At 41.4% G+C, this 21,896-nt stretch overlaps 3 protein-coding genes across 3 annotated transcripts; all 3 read left to right on the top strand.

Moving 5' to 3' along the window:
- Positions 1-17: 17 nt before the first annotated feature.
- On the top strand, positions 18-4,318 carry LOC125005824 (arylamine N-acetyltransferase, pineal gland isozyme NAT-10-like). Its single transcript, XM_047581438.1, has 2 exons — positions 18-610; positions 2,920-4,318. Exons 1-2 carry the CDS (start codon positions 544-546, stop codon positions 3,795-3,797), a joined length of 945 nt encoding a protein of 314 aa, XP_047437394.1. The 5' UTR covers positions 18-543; the 3' UTR covers positions 3,798-4,318.
- Positions 4,319-6,646: 2,328 nt separating this feature from the next.
- On the top strand, positions 6,647-9,735 carry cnep1r1 (CTD nuclear envelope phosphatase 1 regulatory subunit 1). The gene is made up of 6 exons (XM_047580230.1): positions 6,647-6,776; positions 7,288-7,359; positions 7,465-7,538; positions 8,956-9,065; positions 9,193-9,247; positions 9,325-9,735. Exons 1-6 carry the CDS (start codon positions 6,662-6,664, stop codon positions 9,364-9,366), a joined length of 468 nt encoding a protein of 155 aa, XP_047436186.1. The 5' UTR covers positions 6,647-6,661; the 3' UTR covers positions 9,367-9,735.
- A 919-nt stretch (positions 9,736-10,654) lies between these two features.
- On the top strand, positions 10,655-21,437 carry heatr3 (HEAT repeat containing 3). Its single transcript, XM_047580225.1, has 15 exons — positions 10,655-10,943; positions 11,239-11,411; positions 14,082-14,169; positions 14,775-14,875; positions 15,139-15,248; positions 15,916-16,056; positions 16,235-16,527; positions 17,960-18,050; positions 18,249-18,403; positions 18,564-18,646; positions 18,747-18,883; positions 18,976-19,064; positions 19,455-19,598; positions 19,677-19,853; positions 20,014-21,437. Exons 1-15 carry the CDS (start codon positions 10,803-10,805, stop codon positions 20,125-20,127), a joined length of 2,037 nt encoding a protein of 678 aa, XP_047436181.1. The 5' UTR covers positions 10,655-10,802; the 3' UTR covers positions 20,128-21,437.
- Positions 21,438-21,896: the final 459 nt, after the last annotated feature.

Raw genomic sequence — 21,896 nt, 5'->3', positions numbered from 1 at the left:
TTTTTTTTTTTTTTTTTTTTTTTTTTTTTTTTTTATTACAGAGGGTAAGGCAGGCTGCAGAGAAGACATACTTATTAAATATTTATATGTACCACAGTTATTTAGTCAAACTCATTGACTGTATATACTAAACAGCCCATCTGAAATACCTGGTTCACTATCGCCACCTTGTGGTAAAGCGCTGTCACAGCACAGGAAAACTGGAAAGGTTTTATAGTACTGACTGTATTACAACCTTTTCCATGTGTTCATGGGATAATGGAAAGTTAGGGAAACGACAATACAGTTTAAGATCTACACACAAAAGTAGCCTATTGAATGAAATAAAATAGCAACAACAGAAAATAATAGAAAATAATACTACAAAATGTCCTCAATGTTATGGTCCTCATAGCATAGCATACACACACACGTGTGTGTGTGTGTATGCCATAACTGAGTTTGTAGATGTTTAACTCAATAAATACCAGTGGGATGGTCAAAACTGTTTTTTGCCCCTAGCGGTGATTCTTCAGACATATATAACTCGAAGCCACCAGGCGAATGGAAGACAACTACATCCTGTTTCAGTACCAGTCAGGAGCTGTGACTACTATGACGCAGTCTAAAGGTAAGGCGTTTCTCTAAAAGGTCCATCCTTTGGTTGAATCATGAACTAATTCATGCAATACACTAATGCACAACGCTCAGCCAGCACTCATGGGCGAGGCGAATCTAGTTTAATTTCAGTTTTCTTTAGTGCTCATGTGTTCATGTTTTCATGAACAAATATCTAACAAATAACTATCTCAGATACTGTACCGATCATAGTTTAACATTCTCAGGATGAGATAATATGCATTATAGATATTTTTAGATCTGACTATGGCAAATTGGTAAAGTCTTATAAAGTCAGTGTGCAAGAAAAAAATGGAATGAGACTAAATGATGTTTAAACCCTTATTCAGGGCACAAATACTTGTAAGTTTTAAATTTCAACCTCAGAGTGTTGTTGTAGGCCATTAGATGACTTGTTTTAGTTTGTGAACTTTTTCATTTTCATGTAGAAAATCAAGGTCAGTGAAGTTATCACATATGGTTCCTTGCCCTCAAGAGGTAAAATGTAAACATGTACTATTAGAACATAAGTGCTGATTCAGGCACTTGTCAACATACATATTATCACATTAGACTCCATTAGACCACTTTGTCAGGATGCCTAACAAAGTAGAACTTAATGCTCGTAGTTCATGAGGTGGACCTTTCAGACCACATTTGACCCTGATTTAACCTGAGATTGTTGCCTTGATCTTCTCTGATTGGCTGGGTGAAAACACACGCTTCCTCGCCTCACCGAGAGGCAGAGGGACGCAATTTGACATGTGTGCTGAAGTTACCAAATCGAGTTTTAATTCATGAAGTGTCAAAACCAATGCGAGAGTCTGCTGATTCCGCGTTGGCCGTGAACGCCCCGCCAACGCAGCAAGAAGGTCAACGGCACAGTTGTGACGCAATGTCTATATGTGAAAGTTTAACAAGAAAAGAAGCAGCGAGATAAGTTACTCTTCTTAACGAAGACAGCAAAACGGCAAAGGAAACTGTTGTCATTCACTGGACTGCAACTCCCAGTGTCAGAGTCACAACCAACAGGTGTTATCCACAGGAAACGGTCCTAGTTACTAACTGGGCTCAGATAGTTTAGAGACTGTGTAATGATCTGAGTAACTCCTGACTTTATACATGTGCTTATTGGGTTTGACCATTAAGTTTTATCGTGTCGTTTAGTTAAGTTTTCGGTAAGTGGCTGATGAGTGAGTTTCACTTAGTCACTAAGTCTTGCATGTTAACTAACAATCTTCTCTTCCGAGATCAGACACACGATCTTATTTCTAACGCAGCCACACATGACATGAGCAGGGTCCAGATAAATTTCCCGCGGGACACACTCCCTTGTTCTGCATTGTAAGTCCACGCCCTGACGCGGCGCATAGCGGGACAAAGGAAGGGCATTCCTGCAGGCGCGCACCCGACACGCACGGACACACGGACACCGTTCGTTCTTTTTAGATTAGACGTGCATGCATTGTGTTTTCATTCATTATCCTGTGAGAAAGTTTCTGAATATATAAACTGTTTTTTGTTTGGTGTTGCACGGAAGTGAACCCTCCCAACCTCTTCTGAGCAGACCTCCAATCCTTTAACTTTACTCCTGAACGGGAATTTTGACTATAGTTGTCTTAGAACTGTTAGAAGAAATGAATACATGTTATTTGAATCATTAATGATCATATTAATGATTATTAATTATAGCTAATAACTGTCTCCTGTAGACTCCTGTAGAACAACTGGCATTAAACGCATTACATAGACCATGGAAAGGGAGGACATGTGATAAAAATGTAACATAGGCACATGACCATGGCCTAACCAGTCCAAACCAGTTACTGAGATTTTTTGTTTTCTTTGTTGTTTTTTTTAAAGAAAAAGGCAAATTCAGCAAATTTGACCATGAAGAAGTGAATCATAGGAAAATTACATATATTGCTCAGACCAATGGACAAATGTTCTGATTTATTTCATCATTATCACTTTTCATGATGAAGTCCACTGACTGCACATCCCTACACCCTACATACACCGATCAGCTACAACATTAAAACTACGGACAGGGGGACCCCCACCCCGTAGCAATGGCACTTCTTGATGGCACTGTAGATTCTGTATACGTTCAGTTTAGAAAATATTTTTGTATTCAGTGTTGTAACATGTTGTAGTAGAACAGACAGAGTACAATAGCAGTAGTTGTAGTTATAGTCACTGGTTGTGTCTTGAAAGCTAGGAGAAAATGTATTTCACACCTTTACATGCTTTTATCAACAAACTGTGGAAGTGACGAAAAATATGTTAGCGTATCATGTAACAATAATCTGCATTTTACAGGAGAGATGAACTTGAAGGACTACTTCAAAAGAATTGGTTTCCATGGCCCCTATGATCAGCCTGATCTTGCAACTCTGAAGCTGATCCACAGACATCACGTCATGTCCATCCCCTTTGAGAACCTCAGCATTCACTGTGGGGAGAGGATCGTCATGGACCTTGAGGTGATCTTCGATAAGTTAGTGAGGAGCAGCCGTGGAGGTTGGTGCTGTGAGAACAACTTCCTGTTTGGTTGGGTGCTGAGAGAAATGGGCTACGACGCGACAACCTTGGGCTCAAGAGTGTTCGACACTACCAGCAATGACTTTGGATCCCCTGATACTCATCTCATTCATAAGGTCATCATTGATGGGAAGCCTTATATAGCTGATGTAAGTTTTGGTGTGTCATACCAAGTGTGGGAGCCCCTGGAGCTCATCTCTGGAAAGGACCAACCTCAGGCAGCAGGTGTCTTTCGTCTCATAGACAAGGGGGACATCTGGGTGATGGAGAAGACTGGCAGAAAGCCACAGGTTGTTAATCCAGAATTTACCAAAGCAAGTCTGGTGAACAGGAAGGAGACGAGGCAGATCTACTGCTTCACCTTGGAGCCCCGCGAGCCAGCTGATTTCTTTGAGAACAACCACAAACTCCAGACGGACCCTGCTTCACTGTTCACCAACAAGTCCATCTGCTCTTTACAAACAGCCACAGGATTCAAGGCCTTGATTGGCTGGACCTACAGTGAGGTCACGTACAAGCCAGAAGAAGGTGTTGATGTCTTAGACATGAGGGACGTAGCAGATGAGGAGATAGGTCAGATACTGAGGGAGCAGTTCAATGTAGAGCTGCAGAATAAACTAAAGCCTGTGAGCAACAAGTTATGGTTCACACTCTAGAAAGAAACGTTGTTGAAGGATCATGTAACTGAAGCATATTATTCTGTACATGAATGATGGCAAGAGGAAATTGTGGAGAAAATATAAACCCATAATCCAGGTGTATGTTGAACTATTTTAAGTAATTCAGTTCAATTCAATCATGTTGAATATTTTGGATGTATTATACTGCATATATAATATACCTCATTTGTATTTTTGTACTTACTCATATGATAATAAAACAAAGTTGTAAAGGAATAATCCATTTACGGCCGAGTGCAGAGGCTGAGTCCAGGAGCTTTACAGCCTGAGGAAAGAAATTAAAGTCCAGTGGCACAGCAGCAAATACTTGTCTTCAGTATCTTTTTGAAACCTCATCTCACATGAGTCACTCATGTTAGGTGGATAGCTACTGATGATGATGTCATATCTTGTTTCTCTTGGGCGTCTACATCCAAGTCATTTTTAGTAATGATTCAGTTTCTATTGCTCTTGAAGTTGATCATGACATGCAAACATTAAACTGTTCACCTGCTCCACATCGGCTCCTTTTCCTTTGCCTCCTTTTCCCAAAATCATCACACTCACCCCGTCAGTAAATATGTTCTTTCTGCACTGCTCTGTACATTGGAGGGTTTTCTTGAGCACATCAAAGGTCAAACAGGTTTTTATGTGTAATTCCAACTATAAAAAGCACGTTCAGTACAAAGTGACATGAGAGGACGTTCCCACGAGGCCATGGAGCAACGTTAAGACATAGGACTAAGTACAATGCAAGTATGTGTGTGAGCTTATGTAGACAAAAAAAAAAAAAAACTGAAAAGAATGCAGACAGTGGAGACAAACAGTGCTAACGGTACAATACACTTTGGAGGTTCAAAAATTCAAAATACGTGGGAGACAATGCACTTATAAATGACAATGATGGCGATGTCATCCACAACTTCATAAGAGAGTTAAGGCCGTGAGGAGCTCTAAAGTGCAGCAGACAAAGTGCAAACCTTATCAGCCAGCTTTGTGTTGTTACTTTTAGATTGTTAACGTTGCATAAGATAAAGTAGGAGCTGATACTCTCGGCAGGATTTTATGTGCTGTGTCTATTGATGGTTGCACGTCCTTTGGAGATTGGGTCAACTTTTTAGGGAGATCGATGGAGCAGGTGGAAACTATATTTAACTCACTGGCTAGGGATGGAGCCCTTACCTCCTGATTCATCCAGACTAGAATAATTTTATCAACTTTGTCGCTGATTATGTACACAGATCTACTGGATGTCAGCATTTATGGCTGAGCGTTGTGAGAAGAAAAATAAGTATCAGGATAAGATAGCAATAGATGAAAGGTCTTTTTAGGTGTTCATATCATTGATTTAAAGCCAGGTTTGTGTATCAAGGCACGCACGCAGTGTTGCTACAAGGTTCTTCTGACCGCATACCTTGTTTGGACAAATGTACAATATTTTATGTGCACTAAAAATCAGAACCAATGTTAGATAATTATATCTGATATTAATGACAAAAAGTTTATAACTTATATTAATATATCTACTTTTAATTTTACATTATATACTGTATGTATGAGGACCATCCGGCATCCTTTCGGGCTTGAGTCTACAAGATTAAACTTTTTGTAAGTTGCGTTTTAATCTGTTTTGGTCTTTACTTGGTTCTGTTGTGCAGTTGCTTTGACTAAATTAAGCTTTCTCTCAACTTTTGAAGCTGTTCTCCGTCTTTGTTCTCGCCGAGGGGGCTCGAACCGCTTGATCTTCAGGTTGTGACCCGAAACCCCGGAGCAGGGGTTCTACTAGTCAGCATCCATACCACGTGACGAGATGTGATTTTAAAACACAACATTATCAAATAAAACAGTTTGACGTCTGGCGTTAATAACTAACACTAAAACTAAACACTGCTACAATGACATCTGAGATCGGAAGAGATGTCATTTAGCACACCCCATCAATCAAAGTGCAACTGATAAATCTGAATATGTTTTATGGATAAAACAATTATTTAAAAAAAAAAACACCTCTACGCATAATTTTTTAAGTCTAAATCTATGAATTCAACCTGTTAAAACAGTGTTTGGCAAGTTAATTAACTTACCACTTACTTACCAATTACTTAATAATTCATGCAGAGTGTGGCACGTTCCTTCAGCGACTCATAGCGTTGGCGGTCTTTGTCGGCCCACAGCACAAGTATTTTAGTCTGATCATGAAGCCTAGCTGCATGTTGCATTGATAGGGGCTCAGGCTGTCGGTAAACCCTCCTGGTGTTTGAATGTTAGTTTAGGATAGTTCATTGTAATGACAGAATCACATAGCTTGAGGATGTGCAGATGTCAACCCTACGCGTAGTGGCAGTGAAAAGCAACCGAGGTAAGCTTTTTGAGTTTTGATTTCATGGACACTCTCCAAAAAGGTTATATAGAGCAGCAGGATTCTTTATAGGGTCCCAGTAAGGGTTGTGAACAAACAAACATGCTACACAACGTGATGGCATGACTTGATTGCATGACTGATTCATATCGAATTATATCTCATGTAAAATGAAGAATGCACTGAATTTGACTTTCTGTATATAATGCAAAAAGTGAGATTGTGTAATTTCATTCTATTCAACACTTGCAGGTCTCGGGTTGGAATGTGAACAGATCACGGTCAAACGATGGAAAGATGAAAATGCAGAAGAAGAAGAAAACACAAGTTACCGTCACAGTGCATATTTGTTAAAACACCTCCAATCCGTAGACAAAAAACAACAAAAAAAAACAAAAAACAAAACAAAAAAAAAGTAGTTGAAAAAGAAGAAAGAAGAAGAGGAAGAAGAAAGGCTCAGCTATGGCTACAGTTACAGTCTCCGTACCAGGTGGTGGTGGTAATGCACCAAATCGTTGCCTGCCAACCGCCATTCAACCTCAAATACAACGAAAAAGAAGCTGCAGCAGTAGAAGAAGAAGAAGGCTCAGACATGAACTCTTTGGAACAGGCCGAAGGTACAACAACCCATATTAGCTCATTTTTAATTGGCTCCCATTTGTTTTTGCCTTTTTCAGTCACGGGAAGAGTTCAAACCAGACGCCTTCAAATCCGGCTTCAAATGTCGGAGTCGCGTTGTGTTAGCAGCTAGTTAGCTTAACAGTCACCTCACAGTTGACAGGAAGGCGTTGATAGCCGTTTGTAGTTATTAGCTAACACGGTTGTTATGGGGCTGTATAGACATCATATTTTAGCCAGCGGTCAGTGTAACATAATTATCTTACGAGAGAAACTGTATCAAGAAAAAGTTGAGGCTGTGCAAACAACCGCATCCGGCTACTCTGTTCCTCTGCCCCCTCCTGTGTTTACATATCTGAAGAAACCACTTGGATTCAAACCAGACACAGACTGATCTTTATAGCCGAGAGTGTTTAGGTTCAATGTCATTACAGGCTGTCTGTGAAGAGAACAACCAGGATCCTCAGATCAAATCCAACTGGTATTTATCTTGTTGTTCTTTTGTTCTAGACCTGAAGGCCTTTGAGAGAAGATTGACAGAGTATGTCTCCTGTTTACAGCCTGCCACAGGCAGGTGGAGAAGTAAGTCATTCTTAGTCTCATCAGTGGCTGCAAATAAGTGTGATGATGTGTGAGAACAAATCCGATATTGATCTCTCTGGGTCATATTTCTACATCTTGTTTCAGTGATTCTCATAGTGGTTTCTGTTTGTACGGCTACTGGGGCTTGGAACTGGTTAATAGACCCTGACACACAGAAGGTACGCAAGATGTTTTTCAATTCTGTTATTTTTTGTTTCAAGTGAAATGTGCTAACAGACAGGACAGACACTGTGCTCTTGTACCTGCGGATATTTCAACATTCAGGCCATAAATGATTCGGTCCAGAGGTGAATATCGTTTGCAGGTTCTCGATTATAATTGATTCTTTGACCTAACAGGACAACGGTACATTTAATATTACAGTTAAAATTTGTCTTTAGCACTTAAAAGCACTTAAAACAGTGACTTAGAAAATGTCCCCATGTCCTAAAAAAATTATTAACTAAAAAAAGGCAGTTTTGAGATACATTTCAAAGTGACTTAGACTTAGACAGATTTTATTTGTCCACGGGGGAAATTGCTTAGTCATAGTAGCTTAGTGACTTAGACTTAGACAGAAAGAAACAAAAAAAAAAACACTCTTACCACCAAGCGCAAAGAAAGAAAGATGAAATAATATTAAAATAAAATAACACATAATACACATCTCATAAAATGAGAATAGTCTAAGATAAAAATGTACAGAATTAGCATATGAACAAATGTACAAGAAATAGAAAGAATATATATTATATACATAGGAATGGTGATAGGGTGTAATAGTGTGCATTAACACAAATAACATGGAGTTAAAGTTGGCGTCGCAGCTATTGTGTCCAGTGATTTTCAAGTGGAGCTGTTTTTGCTTGCTGACCGCATCCGCCATTTTTGTTTGTTGCGTTAGGTCGTGATAGTCAAAAGCCCAACAACATTACAATATATATATTGGAAAAACACTTTTTCTTGAACCCTTTTGGCTGCTGGGCTTGCTCATGGAAACTCTGAGATACTCATTGGCCACTGTCGTCAGGGTATGTCATCTTATTTGCTGACAGGCTGATGACTAACATCGATGTTCTTGTCCTGTAAAGGTGCCTACCTCTGAGTAGGAGCTAAAAACACCCATAAAACAGTTCTGGACACTTTGTTCAGTTCCAGGAGTGTGAACACAAAAATAATTTTCCATCTGATTCATAAGCGTAGAAGCCCAACATCACAATTACAGACACAACGTTTGTGTTGTCAGGCCAATAGCCGTTCAATGCCAGGTTCACTTCAGAAGCTACAAGCTGGAGAAGTTGGAGACTTTTAATTTAAAAAAAAAAATTGAGGTTTTGGCAAATCAAACATCAAAAATACTAAAAAAAAATTTTAAAAAAAAGTTATTTACAGAAACGTTTGTCCTTTTAATATAATCATTGAACAATGTGGAGTGATAAATAGAAGAAAGAATTAAATAATATTTTAGGTTTTTACTCTGGCACATGGATTAGTGACCAATTAAAAAAGTAAATTGTTCTTGGCATTGATTTCTTTCAATAGCTCATTATTAAATGAAATATTCTTCACGTTAATGTTGTTTCTCTTGTCCTGTAGGTCTCTTTCTTTTCATCTCTGTGGAATCATCCCTTCTTCACCATCAGCTGCATCACTCTTATAGCTCTCTTCTTCGCCGGAATACACAAACGAGTCGTGGCACCGTCTATGTATCCTTTGTGAGCTTCAAGTAAACGCTTCATGTAGCACATTTTCACATGAGCCTTAGCAGCTACACCGACCTCATAGATTCCTGTTCGAATTACTGGTAAACTTCTTTGACCTTTGCCCCTTCAGTATCGCTGCCCGCTGCCGTACAGTTTTAGCAGAATACAACATGTCCTGTGATGATGTAAGTAAACATTTTTCTTTGGATGTTTTCAGATGACTTGCATTTTCGTTTAACATTTTCTTTGTGTCCGTTTACAGACGGGGAAACTTATTCTCAAACCTCGACCGAACATTCAATAACAGCAGGTTCGGGTGCTCCGTTCAGACAGTGTAGCTGGTCGGGTGTTGGATATCCACTGACCACTCAGTGTCTTCAGTCCAATGTGTGGTCTGAGCAGCACCAAAGGAGACGTACAGAGGCAGATTCTGTCGCCCTGGAAGAAAAATACACTCGGAACAAAGAAACGAACTGATGGGGCCTTTTAACAGTATTGCTGTGTTGACGTCACCAATGAAGCTGCTGATCTGCTCACACGATCTTTGATATATTTTACACTTTCAGTGTGAGTCCAGATGTGTTTATTTCTGTTTATGATTTTCAGCATGAATTTTATCTAAATGTTTCTATTTTTAAAATTATTTGCCTAATAAATGCATCAGGTGTGAAAATGCAGTGTTTCATCTGGCTTTTATTTGGGTCTTTTTTCATTTGAAGCCACTGCCTGTGGTTGAATTAGAGTTGGTTGTGGATTACTAAAAAATCTTTATACAACTCAAAAAAGTCAAGACTCGATAGAAGTGGTTAGAGAAGGTGATTTGGGACCATAATGTCATAGATTCGCTGCTCTGAGTGTACACGGATTAAATGCAAAGAAGGTATTTCCATGAATGATTAATACTGTTCAGCAGTTTTAATTTTTCATTGCTCAGTTACAAAGACAGATTGAATCATCTACCGTAGATAACTTCAATATAGTATGTTTAGGAGAAATCTGCAGACAAGGAACAAGGTCAAAAACCACAGATCAATTAAATCGCATTGGTTCTACATTAGGAATCACTGCGTTGATTTGTCTGAAAACACTGTGACTAAACACAGTCAATCGTTGCATTAAAAAAAAAAAAAAAAAGAAAACATACAGTAAGCAAGATCCAGATCAGCATTCATGATCGTAAAGAGGTAATTAGTGCATACTAGTGAAGGCAGCATTAAAGCTGAGCCATGTGTACAGGTTAAGCTATAGGTCTGACAATACACCCAATGCGCAACAACCATTTTTGAACAAACTAAATTGCTAAAGAGCTGAAAGCACTAATGGAAAAAAAAAAAAAAAAAAAAAAAGGAGCACAACAACCAATAGGAGAGGTGACGCAACACAGAAGTAACCGTGACCCGTCCTAATCCAATGCAAAATGAGCACATATGCGTTAAAAAAAAAAAAAAACCCCAGAACACTCCGCCTAAACATTTGTTTTTCTCCATGTCTGAATTAAATCCGGAATTTAAATGGTTTGCAGCCGCATATTGAGAAAACTTTACGGGATTTTGCGACAGCGTGGCTGCTTTCTGTTATCAACGAGCACTTTGCGGCAGTTAAAAATCTTCCACATGGCCTCCAACCAGGTTGGAGCTGTACTCTGTGTGTTTGAGGTTTGATCGGTAACAGACTGAGACGCCCGAGAGGAATAAACGCGCCACGTTACCTGCGCAGCTCGCACTTTAAGAACTGACTGAAATGGGTAAAAGTAAAACCAACAAATTTAAACGTCCGCAGTTCAACACAGTCGGATTGCCGGTGAACGCCGTGAAGGAAGTGGACGCTGAGGAGGAAGAGCACGATGATGATAGTTGTCCAGCTGCGGAGTTGCTGGAGAAAGTAGGATCACGATCCTTTTAACCCTTTTTCTAAAACTAAAATATCGAGCCCTGAACCCGTGATTTTTTACTTTTAAAGCTTTTGTTTATGTTTGTAGATGAGCTAGGCGTGATTGGTCTTCACTTTCCACTTAAGATAACATGAACCATTTGGTGTAAATAAACTTGTGTGTTGACACCTATAAACAGATTCCATATCTTTTCATTAAATGTCATGCTGGATGAGAGGGCTTGTAGCAGATATACAGTATATTGTGTGTGTCATGTGCTTGTGTATTAATGATATATTTCTATAGTTGCAGAATCCCAACGCAGATGTGCGAGAGTTTGCGTGTGCCAGCATTTCGCGGGTCGTGCAGCAGAGCCAGACCATCCCAGGTTTCCTCCAGAGGGATGCTGTCCGACGTCTGGGCCCCATGCTGCTGGACAGCAGCCTGGCTGTCAGGGAGACTGCCACTGGAGCGCTCAGGTGAGTCTTGGGAGTTGTTTGAATCGGAAGTGGACTGCGTTTCACAGGAGCATCTTCAGTCCTGCTGCTGAGATCATTTGAGCTGCGAGTAGCTTTTAGGAGCTACATAACAGCTGTTGCAACACAATAGTGTTGTATAGCGAGAGAGCAAACAATGTCAACAGGTCAAACCACGGTTAAAGTGAGCAGTGGGAAAAAAAGGGTGAGTCATTGAGTCAGTCTGTAATACAAGGATGATGATCACATTCATTGGCGATGTTTTCACCAGGACAGACCGCAAAACCAGTGGAACGTCAGAAAAAGCAGAAGATAAATTATGTGACAATGTGTTGCAACAGCTATGATACACGGTAACAAAGAATACTAGACTCAGGACGTTGTGAACATTACACTGACAGTCATGACATTATAACCACTGACAGGTCAAGTCATTAGTACTGATTATCATGGCATCTGTCCGGGTTGAGCAACACAGAGGTTTAGTAGTTTAGTCAAATCAATGTAAAAAGAAGAAAACATGGGCCAGTGGAAGGAGATGAACAACTTTGAAAAACACCAGGTAAGAGCATCTCCAAAACGGAAACTCTTGTCAGGTGTTTCCGGTCTGCAGTGGTCAGTACGTATCAAAAGTGGTGAACTGGCTACAGGGTCGTGGGCATCTTAGTCTCATTGATGCACATGGGGAGTGAAGGCAGGTCTGTGTGGCCTCATCCAGCAGATGAGATACTGTAGCTTAAGTTGCTTAAATCTTTTTTATAAAGAGAAAAACAAATGCCATGATCATTGGCCTTTTTTTTTTTTCTCTTTTTCTGGTGCTTTATTTATTCTTCTAAACTTTTCGTTTTTGGCTGTGGCGCATGTTGGTGTATTCAAGAGAGCAACTATCAACTACCAATGTCTGCAACCCCTGTGTTGTCCGGAGTGAGGGCTGAACTTCAGGGATGCCGGGCTGGAGTGACAGCGAAAGAGCAGAGAAGAAGGTTTGGCCAGGTGGTGCCAGAGGTGCAGGAAGATGGACGAACTGTGTGTTGAGATCAGAGGGAGTGTACCGTGGGCTGTGTTGGTCAGAAACCTGGCTGCACGGGGACTTCCCAGACCACAGTGCGTCTGTGCCCACCTTTAAGACTCTGCGGGAAGATAGGGGCATGCTCCTGAGTGTTGGAGTCGCTCGCTCCCCTCCCTCAGCTGATCTCTGGGAATGTGCGTGAAACCGCAACAGCAGCGCTGCAGGGGGTTGTGGGCGGGAGCTGTCACTCAAACCCATGAAATCAGGCCACATGTAAAGTGACGATCGTCCTAACACAGAGACGAGCCAGAGTTTATGCCACGGCATGCGACCTGTGGCACGAGGGCCAAAGGTTGCCGACCCCTGTGAGAGAAAGATGTCAGAATACGCAGTGCATCGCGGTTTATTTTGAGTGGGGCTGCGCAGCCACAGACCAGCCCTTGCTGATCCCTGTCCACCTCCCGTTGTACCTACGTACAGAACACGGAGCAATGGAACAAGATGACCTGGTCTCATGAATCATGTTTTCTCTTACATCATGTGGATGGCCAGTTGAGTGTGTGTTGCTTACCTGGGGACCACATGTGGAAGAAGGCAACGCAGTGGAGACAGCCTGGTCCTTGGAGCGTTGTTTTCCTGCGAAACCTCGTGTCCTACCAGTTATGTGGACATTACTTTGACACATGCTGCCTACCCAAGCATTGTTGCCGACCACGTGTTCCCTAATGGCAGTGACTTCGGCTTCAAGGTGTTGACCCTTCGTCCAACTTCGCTTAGTCAGGTAGGCCATATGTCCGATCTGCTGAACAAAAGAGTCTGAACCATGGAGCCTCCACCTGCTGCTGACATCTTGGTGCCAGATACCACAGCACAGAGGTCTGGTGAAGTCCATGAATGGTAGGTTAGGGCTAGTGGAGGTTGGTAGGAATCAAATCAGGCCAGCAGTTTAAACTACAATTTGAACATGCCTCTGTTTTAATATTTATGTGGCTTTCAAATGTTGGCAAAGACGCTATTAAGCATTTTCTGTTTGGAACTGGTCGTACCAAATCACATTTCTGAGTTTTGTGTCTGTGTTGTGTCATGTTGTTCACCTTCTTATCGTTTTTAGTTCTCTGGCTCCACAGTATGTGTTTTATAAAAGACATGAACTATTTTTGCACAGTAAAACATCTGATAGGAGGAAAGCAATTCAAAAATGTAATCTTTGGTCACCAAGATATATATTTTTTTCCATTTCCTTCTAAGTCAGGAAATTATGTTAGGAATCATTATGTTGTTACACATTATCATATGTATTTCCTGTATTACTTCAGCAGGAGGCGCCGTGTGACAATTAAAAGGCCTGTAAACAGACAAAAGGTGTTGTGTCTTGTGTTGATGTTCGCAATTTCCAGTTTTCATAATGTGTCCCTCTGCTCTATTTAAGAAGTTACAACTCATTATTACTATTATCACCATAAACATCCCGTTTATGTCACAGTCACATTTGCTCGGATGTTAATCAGGGTTTCACGTCTGTATGAACATAAGACTCTCGTTCACAGTGCATCTTCCTGCTCCCCCTCTCTCTGTTTCTGAAGAAAAACCAAAAACATTCAGCATCTCTGACTGTGAATCTCCTCCAGATGACTGATGAGTCTGGGCCTGTGTCTCCATGACAGGAATCTGAGTGCATGTGGAGGTCAGGAGGTGTGCGAGGACATGGTGAAGCACGACGTCATGACTCCTCTGACAGCTTTGCTTAGAGAGGTGAGACTCCGCCGCCGCTTTTAGCTCGCCGCGTCAATTCACTCCGTTTTCATCAGCAGTTGTCACCATGACATCCTCAGCAATTAGCTCTCAGTCCAGAGCAAATGTCTTGGAGATCACAATCTGGAAATTCGGGGTCTAAATTCAAGCTTTTGGTTGAACTTTCAGATAGATGTCTTGAGCAATAAGTGATATCTGACTCAGTTTATTGTAAGTGTTAGCTCGACATAGCCACACCCAGTTCTCATCAGAAAGTGAATTATGTGGATTTGATTATGGGACGTGTTTCTGCAGATATAGAGAAGAAAATACCTCTGTGCGCAATTGGGCAGTCCTACGACCAGTCATTGCAAATTTGCTAACAATGACTGGTATGACTGTGTCGCTGCCACTCCTCTGTCTGTCGTCATGTGAACCCTGAACAAGCGATTCGATTGGCCCATGCATGATCATGATCATGATCAGTTCCCAGTGGAGCTTCCTCCGTGGGCAGGGGAAGCCGGTCAGACTCCCAGGCTATATATTGATGCAACCACCCGCCTCTGTATAGTGTGTTACGTTTCCCATCACCTTTTCTTGTTTGTTGACTTTGTTTCCTTTTCCAGTGCTGCGCTGGCTTTGACGGTGCCGCTGTGCCCATGAAAGACCAGAAGAATGCAATGGATGATGTGGCCAACGAGGCTGTGAACTTACTCTGGAACCTTTGGTGAGCCAAGAGGTTTTGCCCACAGGTTTTTTTTTTTTGTGATACCCTTACTCTCCAGTCCTTTGCTGGAGTCCGCTCCCTAAGTAACCGTGCATTAGCGGGAGCTTAAGACAAAATCCAGCAAATCTGAATATACTTTGCAGGTTTACTCGTTGCATTTATTTTTCAGACGTTTTTGCTCACATGAAAACACACATAATGTCAATAAATGTGTATAAATACTGACCCTCCATTCCTTTTCTCACATCCTGTCATCCTGCCAGTGAGAGCAGCAGCCAGGCGTTGTCTGTCTTCAACAAGTCGGGTCTCTTGGATGTGGTTGTCCAGTGTCTGGAGAGACACCCACACAACATGGAACTAGCAATATCTGCTGGTATGATTTTATATATATATATATATGTATATATATATATATATTATTATGTAACATTTATATATATTATTATATATGGAGATAATATATTTTAGTATATAATGTATATATATATATATGTATATATATGTATATATATGTATATATATATATGTATATATATATATATGTATATATATATATATATGTATATATATATATATATATATGTATATATATATATGTATATATATATATATGTATATATATATATATATGTATATATATATATATATGTATATATATATATATATGTATATATATATATATATGTATATATATATATATATGTATATATATATATATATATATATATATATATGTATTTCGTAACATTTTAAGTGATTGTCCACATTATAAGGCAGCAAGTGAACAGTGAGATTTTTAAAGTTCATAAATCGGAGGTGATGACTTCATCACCTAAAACAATACGCCTTGTAGATACCAGAGGAATTGCATTAAATAAGGAGGAGGAAGGTTAAGGATTGAACCTAAAGCTACATGTACGTCGGTGTTAATATTCTTGGCCCTTACAGGGAGTGGGAAACGAGGGATTAATCGGGCCTGACCTCTAACTAATCTGCTTTAATGGTTTTTAACTGTTCTTTCCTCTGTGTGCGTTCTGCAGCTCACTGTTTGCACACTGTGACTGAGGATAACCCAGAGCTGCTGTGTAGCATGAACACTGCTGTGCTCGGAGCCCTGGAGAACGCGCTCCTGTCATCTCAGCCGGAAGTGGCGCACATTCTCCTCAGGACACTGGCTGCAGGTGCAATTGGTCACTTTTCATGTTATTTCTCAGTTATGCACAACTGTAGCTTAACCACTATTACATAAAGTAAGCACTTGAGCATTAATGCAATAAACCCCAATCAGTAAACACTGGGACGCTTTTAATATCACCTTCTGAGCTTCAACCCTGCCTGCTTTGCTCTTCTGTCGCTCAGGCACACTGTGGAACTTGAAGGGCAGTCTGCCGGCGGCCCGTCAGGCCCAGACCGTCAATGCTGTGGTGGCCACCTTGTCGCAGTGCCTGGATTTGGACGCAGGCGTGCAGATCCCTGAGCTCAGACAAGCAGAAGAGGTTCGTCACAGAGACGCGCCGGCCGCTGCAGACGTAGAAGACCAGGCTGCAGGAGAGATCGCTCAGGAGGAGATGGACGAAGAGGAGGAAGGACCTAAACAGAGGCGGAACGGAAAAGCCGCGAGGGGGGATAACGACTTCTCCGACCTCCTGCCCGTAGGTGTTGTCTCTAGACATCACATAAAAAACAAGTTGGAGACACTGAAGTCTTTGATCGTTGTATCCGTCCGGTCCCTCATACCTGTATTTAAGGGTTTCAAAGCTTGAGTTGGTGTCTAACTTGGTACCAATTTATTGTTTCTTTGTTTCTCCCAACATTGCGTGGTTACGTCTTTAATTGTCAACTACATTAGAGTTCACTTCAAAATTACAGTATCGATCAGATTATATTATGATGATAACCTGGCACCTGAAGTCGTAATGATCTAACTTCCGTCTGTTTAATTCAGCCACCCCTGAAATCACACTTTGCATGTATAAATAGATTTAGATTCTTGTGAAGGGGCCGGCCGTAAGACTAGTTGAAAACATCCTCATCGTAAAACAATCTGAATGAGTTACTGACCACAAACACCCACCAGCGAGAGCTAGAAGAGGGCACCTTGAGGGAGGTGTCCTACTGGGATGTCACTGCAAATCATCCGTTGTTATTTTAAGGGTTGGGCGGGGGGGGTGCTATCCCTGCATTTGGCACATTTTCAGACACTGCTGTGAAGAGAAGTTTGTCAGCCCTCTGAGCCTGGGTCTGGGCCCGGGCACCACGCAGTTGCGTGCCTATCCAATATGGCTCGTCCTAGTGCGAACGCTCTGAGCCAAAATATGACGGACGTTCGTGTTTCGACGCCACAGGTCCTTGAGTCGTCAATGAATTTTGAGCGGGAATTGCAAAGGACTAAAACGCACATACAGAGACTTGTTGCTTTATTCGGGAGAAGTGACAGATAATAAGGAAAAACACAACAGTTCCCTGTTAAACGTTGAGATGCTGTGTGTGGAAGTCATTGTTTGTGGGAAAGGGGCGGTCCAAGTTTTCTGCATTAGAGGTGCGTGTTAGTGCCAGGTGAAAAGGTGTCACGTCTGAGTCATCCTGGTGCTCGACCCGCCCTGACAGCCAGGCAAAGTGTCGGGTTGGGGAGGGGAGGGGGGGAGCCGGTTAGGGATATTCGGCAAGGTTCATCTAGGGACCAGCCGCTGGCCTCCGCCACATTGACAGACCCCAGACTTGACCTCGGCGAGACAGAGCTGTCCCTCTCAGCTCAGCCGGAGTCCTAAGATCGCCTGTGATGCTCCAAAATACTAAAAATAATAATAATAATCTTGTAGTGGGGTTCATTTAGTTTTTCTAGTTTAAAAACCTCTGTCATGCAGATTCAGTTGTTAGCAGTAGATGATTACTTCAACTTAACCTAAATTTTCTTGATGCCCTTGTAGCAGGATTTTACTCACATCACAGCTCGGGCACATCCGTAGGAATAAATATCGTCTCTGTGGCAGGCAGCTGAACTCGGACCGGGTGATATTAGTGCTAACAGTCATTGCTTTAGCGGGATGTTGACTCACATTGTTGTTGTTTTTTGTTGTTGTCTAGAGGGGCAAGGAGGAGCTGAGGGAGGCAACGGCCTTGCTGACAGCCCAACAAACGTCCTTAGAGATCATCGTCAACATGTGCTGCTCTGACGGTGAGTGTTGTGGGCACGGACAACAGTGCTGACCCCGGGCTCTTCTCATCAAATTTATTCCCTGCGACAAAGCCACCTAGGATATGTTTGTCTATCGGAATGGCTATTTACATATAAAAAAAAAAAAAAAGAATCAAAGAGCACCTAGAAACGCCTCGTCTCTCATTGTCTCTCCGATCAAACCCCACGTGTGTTCAGACCCTTCGGACGACGAGTGGGAGGAGGAGTCGAGCAGCGATGAGAGCGACATGGGTCCCGATGGTCTTTGTGACGGAGTCTCCAACCTGATGTCTCCACTGTGTCTGTCAGCTGAAGTTCAGGGGGCCTTAATCAACTACAACATACCACAAAAGGCAAATAGCTAGTTCGCTACCTCAGGCACACCTCACATTGGTCAACTGCTTTAAGAATAAAGTTTATCAGAGTCAGAATATGTGCACATGTCGGCCTTTTCCCGCTAACAGGTAAAAAGATGGTTGTAGGAATATATATTTTTTTCTCTCTTGTTTTAAGGTTCTTAAAAAGACTGGGTTCCCTAGCAAGGAAGCCATGGATGTGTGCCGCCAGAATACCTCCTGGAGAGGTCTGATAAGAAAGTAATTCTCCTCATTTCTCACCTCTCCTCGTCGTCTGTGGCCCTTTGTGCCCTTACACGCCTCGCTCAACTCTTAAACACGATGTCTCGCCTTCCTGTAGGATGCAGCGCGTTCAGTCCCGGGCGTTGACATGCCTCCACAGTGTCCTCTCCTCCATGGATGCGGAGTCTCTGGGCGGCGCGCCAGCCCTGCAGGAAGTTGCACAGCACCTGTCCACCCTGGTCTTCGGCGCCCCAGGTCTCACGCTGATGCCACCGTCATGTAATTTAGCACATTTGGGGATTATTCACGTTTGTTCACATGGAATGTTTTCCTTTTTTTCCCCCCAGAAATACTCAAAGATGAGGAGTTCCTAGAGGCGGTCACCAGTGCCATGCGGTCGCTTTTGCAGACGATCGCCTCCAAAAATATCCCACAGGTACAGAATTCATGGCCGTTTGAAAGCGGCGTCACCAAAGGACATAACACAAAGGTCAAAGTCAGTGAAGCTGAGGTTGAGACACCCTGACTTTTTGCTGCCGTTTGTGATCAAGCTCAAATGTTTGATCCTACATTTCACACAATGCAGCTTCTCGGCCCTCATTAGTTGTCTTCCCTGCTACTCAGAAGACGTAGACTTGTTGCCATGGGTACAATGGGTGAAGTGCCACCGTTGGGTCAACTCCACGAATATCGACGGTGTTGACTGGATAAATACTGCATCACACAAACTTTAAAATCAGTTGCCAACAGCTCACACTTATCATCGTTGTTTATTTTGGACAGCTCTGTATCTCCCTGTTGGGTTTTGTTTTTTTTTTTTTTTCAGTGCATGACCCCCCAGCAGCTGATGAGCCTGAGCGAAGCGGCCACCCGTTGTGATGTTGTCAGTGTGAGGGTCAACGCCGTCGCCATTCTGGGCATCACTGGCAGCACGTTAGCCAAAGATAAGGGCACCGCAGAAACCCTCCAGGTATTATTTTCTCCGCTTTTTTTTTTCTCGTGGAAAAAACTTTTTTTGTTCTCCCTTTAATAACCTCTGCTCCCGCAGATGATTGGAAAGGCCTTACTTCAGGTCGCCACACGGGACGTCGACCTGGTTGTAAACGGAGAAGCCCTGGACGCTTTGTTCGATGTTTTTGCGGACGGAGAGGAGGCGGAGATGGCTGCTAAAAACATTAATTTACTGCCTGCACTGAAGACACTTCAGCCTGTCTTTAAGGCCAAGGTACCATAGAATATTTTTTTTACCGATTACTCTTTTGGTAATTCTTTCCACTCTACTTTATTGACACATTGTAGTTTGTAAATGAATATATCACCGTCTTTATCTGTGAGATTTTCTCGATCGTTTGAATAACAATAGATTTTTTTTCCTCCCCAACAAGATTCGTAAAGAAGGGAAAGGCAAGTACAGCCCTCAGCAGCTGTGTGTCCTGGATAACATCAAAGTCAACCTGAGAAGATTTATTGGTTATCTGGAGAAAGCAGTGAAAAAATGAGGACTTCCTAATGTGATCACTATGGTTTGGACAGATATGCTATCAGGAGCATAGAATGAGGAGGAATATGGTTGTGAAACCATCAAGTATTTATGTTTATTTTCTCTAAATAATGGTTTACCGTTTTACTTAGTGAAATTTTATTTGTAAAGACATAAGGTTGGAATCTAATAATTATTATTAGACTTACTGCGTGTTCCAGTTTTCCCCCCTTAAATTTACCTCAAAAGGATTTTCAGACTTCAAAGTGCATATTCATGTCTCCCGGTGGCATTTTTAAGAGAGCAGAAACCAGCTTTTCCATTTCGGCCCATGTTTCAATGGGCTTAACATTGTTTTGCGGTTCTGAGTTGCTGAATAGTTAGACTGACTTGTTTTCTGGATATTGTACCTGGAATTGTGGTGTTCTTGAAAAGGAATTTGGCTTTATTGAAAGTGAAACATATTCTTTGCGGTAACTTAGAGAGTTTGATGGTAAATTTGCAAACGTTTGTTTGCAGGTGTGTACAAGAGTCTAACTTTCAGCATTCAATCAGCATTCAAGTAGAGGTGTAAATCTGCTTAGTGTAATCCGTTTTGCACCTTACCTGTGCATCAACATGCTTTAAAGTCCATTATTAAACTTTTTTTGTTGGGCTTTCTGACATCTTTTCAGGAAAATATAATTTACATCATGTATCAAATAAAATGAAATATTTTTTGGGGGGGGAGGGTGGGACATGCTATGTCATCCAACTTTGAAGAAATGCCTTTTTGAAATAAATCCTGATTTCTTAAAATGTTGGTTTTGTTTCGAGTCATATTAATAGTTTCTGGACTTGTGTGATCTTTATATCCTCTATTGAATGTTCTTTCAGTCGGCATGAAAGTGTCTGAAGTCTCTGACGGTATTTAGGCCAAATTTATATATATATTGAATGTCTTAGAAGTTAATTTCGCTCAATTTTGGCATAAAAGCCCAAAATAATACACAGAATAACCATCGATGCAACAGCTACTTTAGACTCCTACCATAATGGTGTAATATAAAATGGATATTTGTAGGCACTAAAGTGCTCCAGTTTCTCAAATAACATGACATAATTTAGTTTCTTCAACATATTTATTTATTTTAAAAAAGAAAGGTTAACTGAAAGATTAATTGAAACTGGGTTTAGTTTGTATTTCCAGGCTTTATTGGCCTTATTGTTTTTATACTGCCATGCATAGGTGTGTCTAACCCATTTTTTACTTGAGCGCCCCTAGACTGTCTCCCAGCACCTGTAAAAAAAAATAAAAATTGAAAAAGAAGTTTGTCTATGATAAGATTACAAAAAAAAAAAAAAAAATCAGCACAACCGTACACATGGAAGACATAGACAGAATAAACCTGGAAGGAGGGGTGTTTGCCTGCTAAGAGTCTGCAGGGTCTGTTCAGTCCTAAAGGAGAGACAAAGGATAGAATAATATTGTCTCTTAGTCAGGGTTCGCTATCTTTATTGACCTTCATATCTTTAAGTTTGTTTTGACAGCAGTTTGACATTAAAGCACCCCTAAAGCTCTGACCCAACACTCTCCCCTGCTGCAACAGATTGTATTTACTGTGCTGCATTATGTGAGTTTTTTGGGGGGGGTTGACTGTGGTAAGTAAAGCTGGGTGATGGGTAGCCTAGTATCAAACGTGTATTTTGTTAAATAGTAACACTAGGTCATAACATAAATCCATTGTACCTTGATGGGAGGATAATAAATCAGACTTTGTTATGTAACAAGAAACAGTTGTCTGTTGC

The sequence above is a fragment of the Mugil cephalus genome, chromosome 3 (genome assembly GCF_022458985.1).
Source record: "Mugil cephalus isolate CIBA_MC_2020 chromosome 3, CIBA_Mcephalus_1.1, whole genome shotgun sequence".
NCBI classification, from domain to species: domain Eukaryota; kingdom Metazoa; phylum Chordata; class Actinopteri; order Mugiliformes; family Mugilidae; genus Mugil; species Mugil cephalus.
This window is presented reverse-complemented; position numbering and strand designations above follow the sequence as displayed.

Coding starts and splice junctions, on each gene's coding strand:
- LOC125005824 (XM_047581438.1), top strand. CDS start 544: ATGGAAGACAACTACATCCTGTTTCAGTACCAGTCAGGAGCTGTGACT. Junction 611..2,919: donor TACTATGACGCAGTCTAAAG/GTAAGGCGTTTC, acceptor TGCATTTTACAG/GAGAGATGAACTTGAAGGAC.
- cnep1r1 (XM_047580230.1), top strand. CDS start 6,662: ATGCACCAAATCGTTGCCTGCCAACCGCCATTCAACCTCAAATACAAC. Junction 7,360..7,464: donor TGCCACAGGCAGGTGGAGAA/GTAAGTCATTCT, acceptor ATCTTGTTTCAG/TGATTCTCATAGTGGTTTCT. Junction 9,066..9,192: donor CGAGTCGTGGCACCGTCTAT/GTATCCTTTGTG, acceptor TTGCCCCTTCAG/TATCGCTGCCCGCTGCCGTA.
- heatr3 (XM_047580225.1), top strand. CDS start 10,803: ATGGGTAAAAGTAAAACCAACAAATTTAAACGTCCGCAGTTCAACACA. Junction 11,412..14,081: donor ACTGCCACTGGAGCGCTCAG/GTGAGTCTTGGG, acceptor TCTCCATGACAG/GAATCTGAGTGCATGTGGAG. Junction 18,647..18,746: donor TGGAGAGGTCTGATAAGAAA/GTAATTCTCCTC, acceptor GCCTTCCTGTAG/GATGCAGCGCGTTCAGTCCC.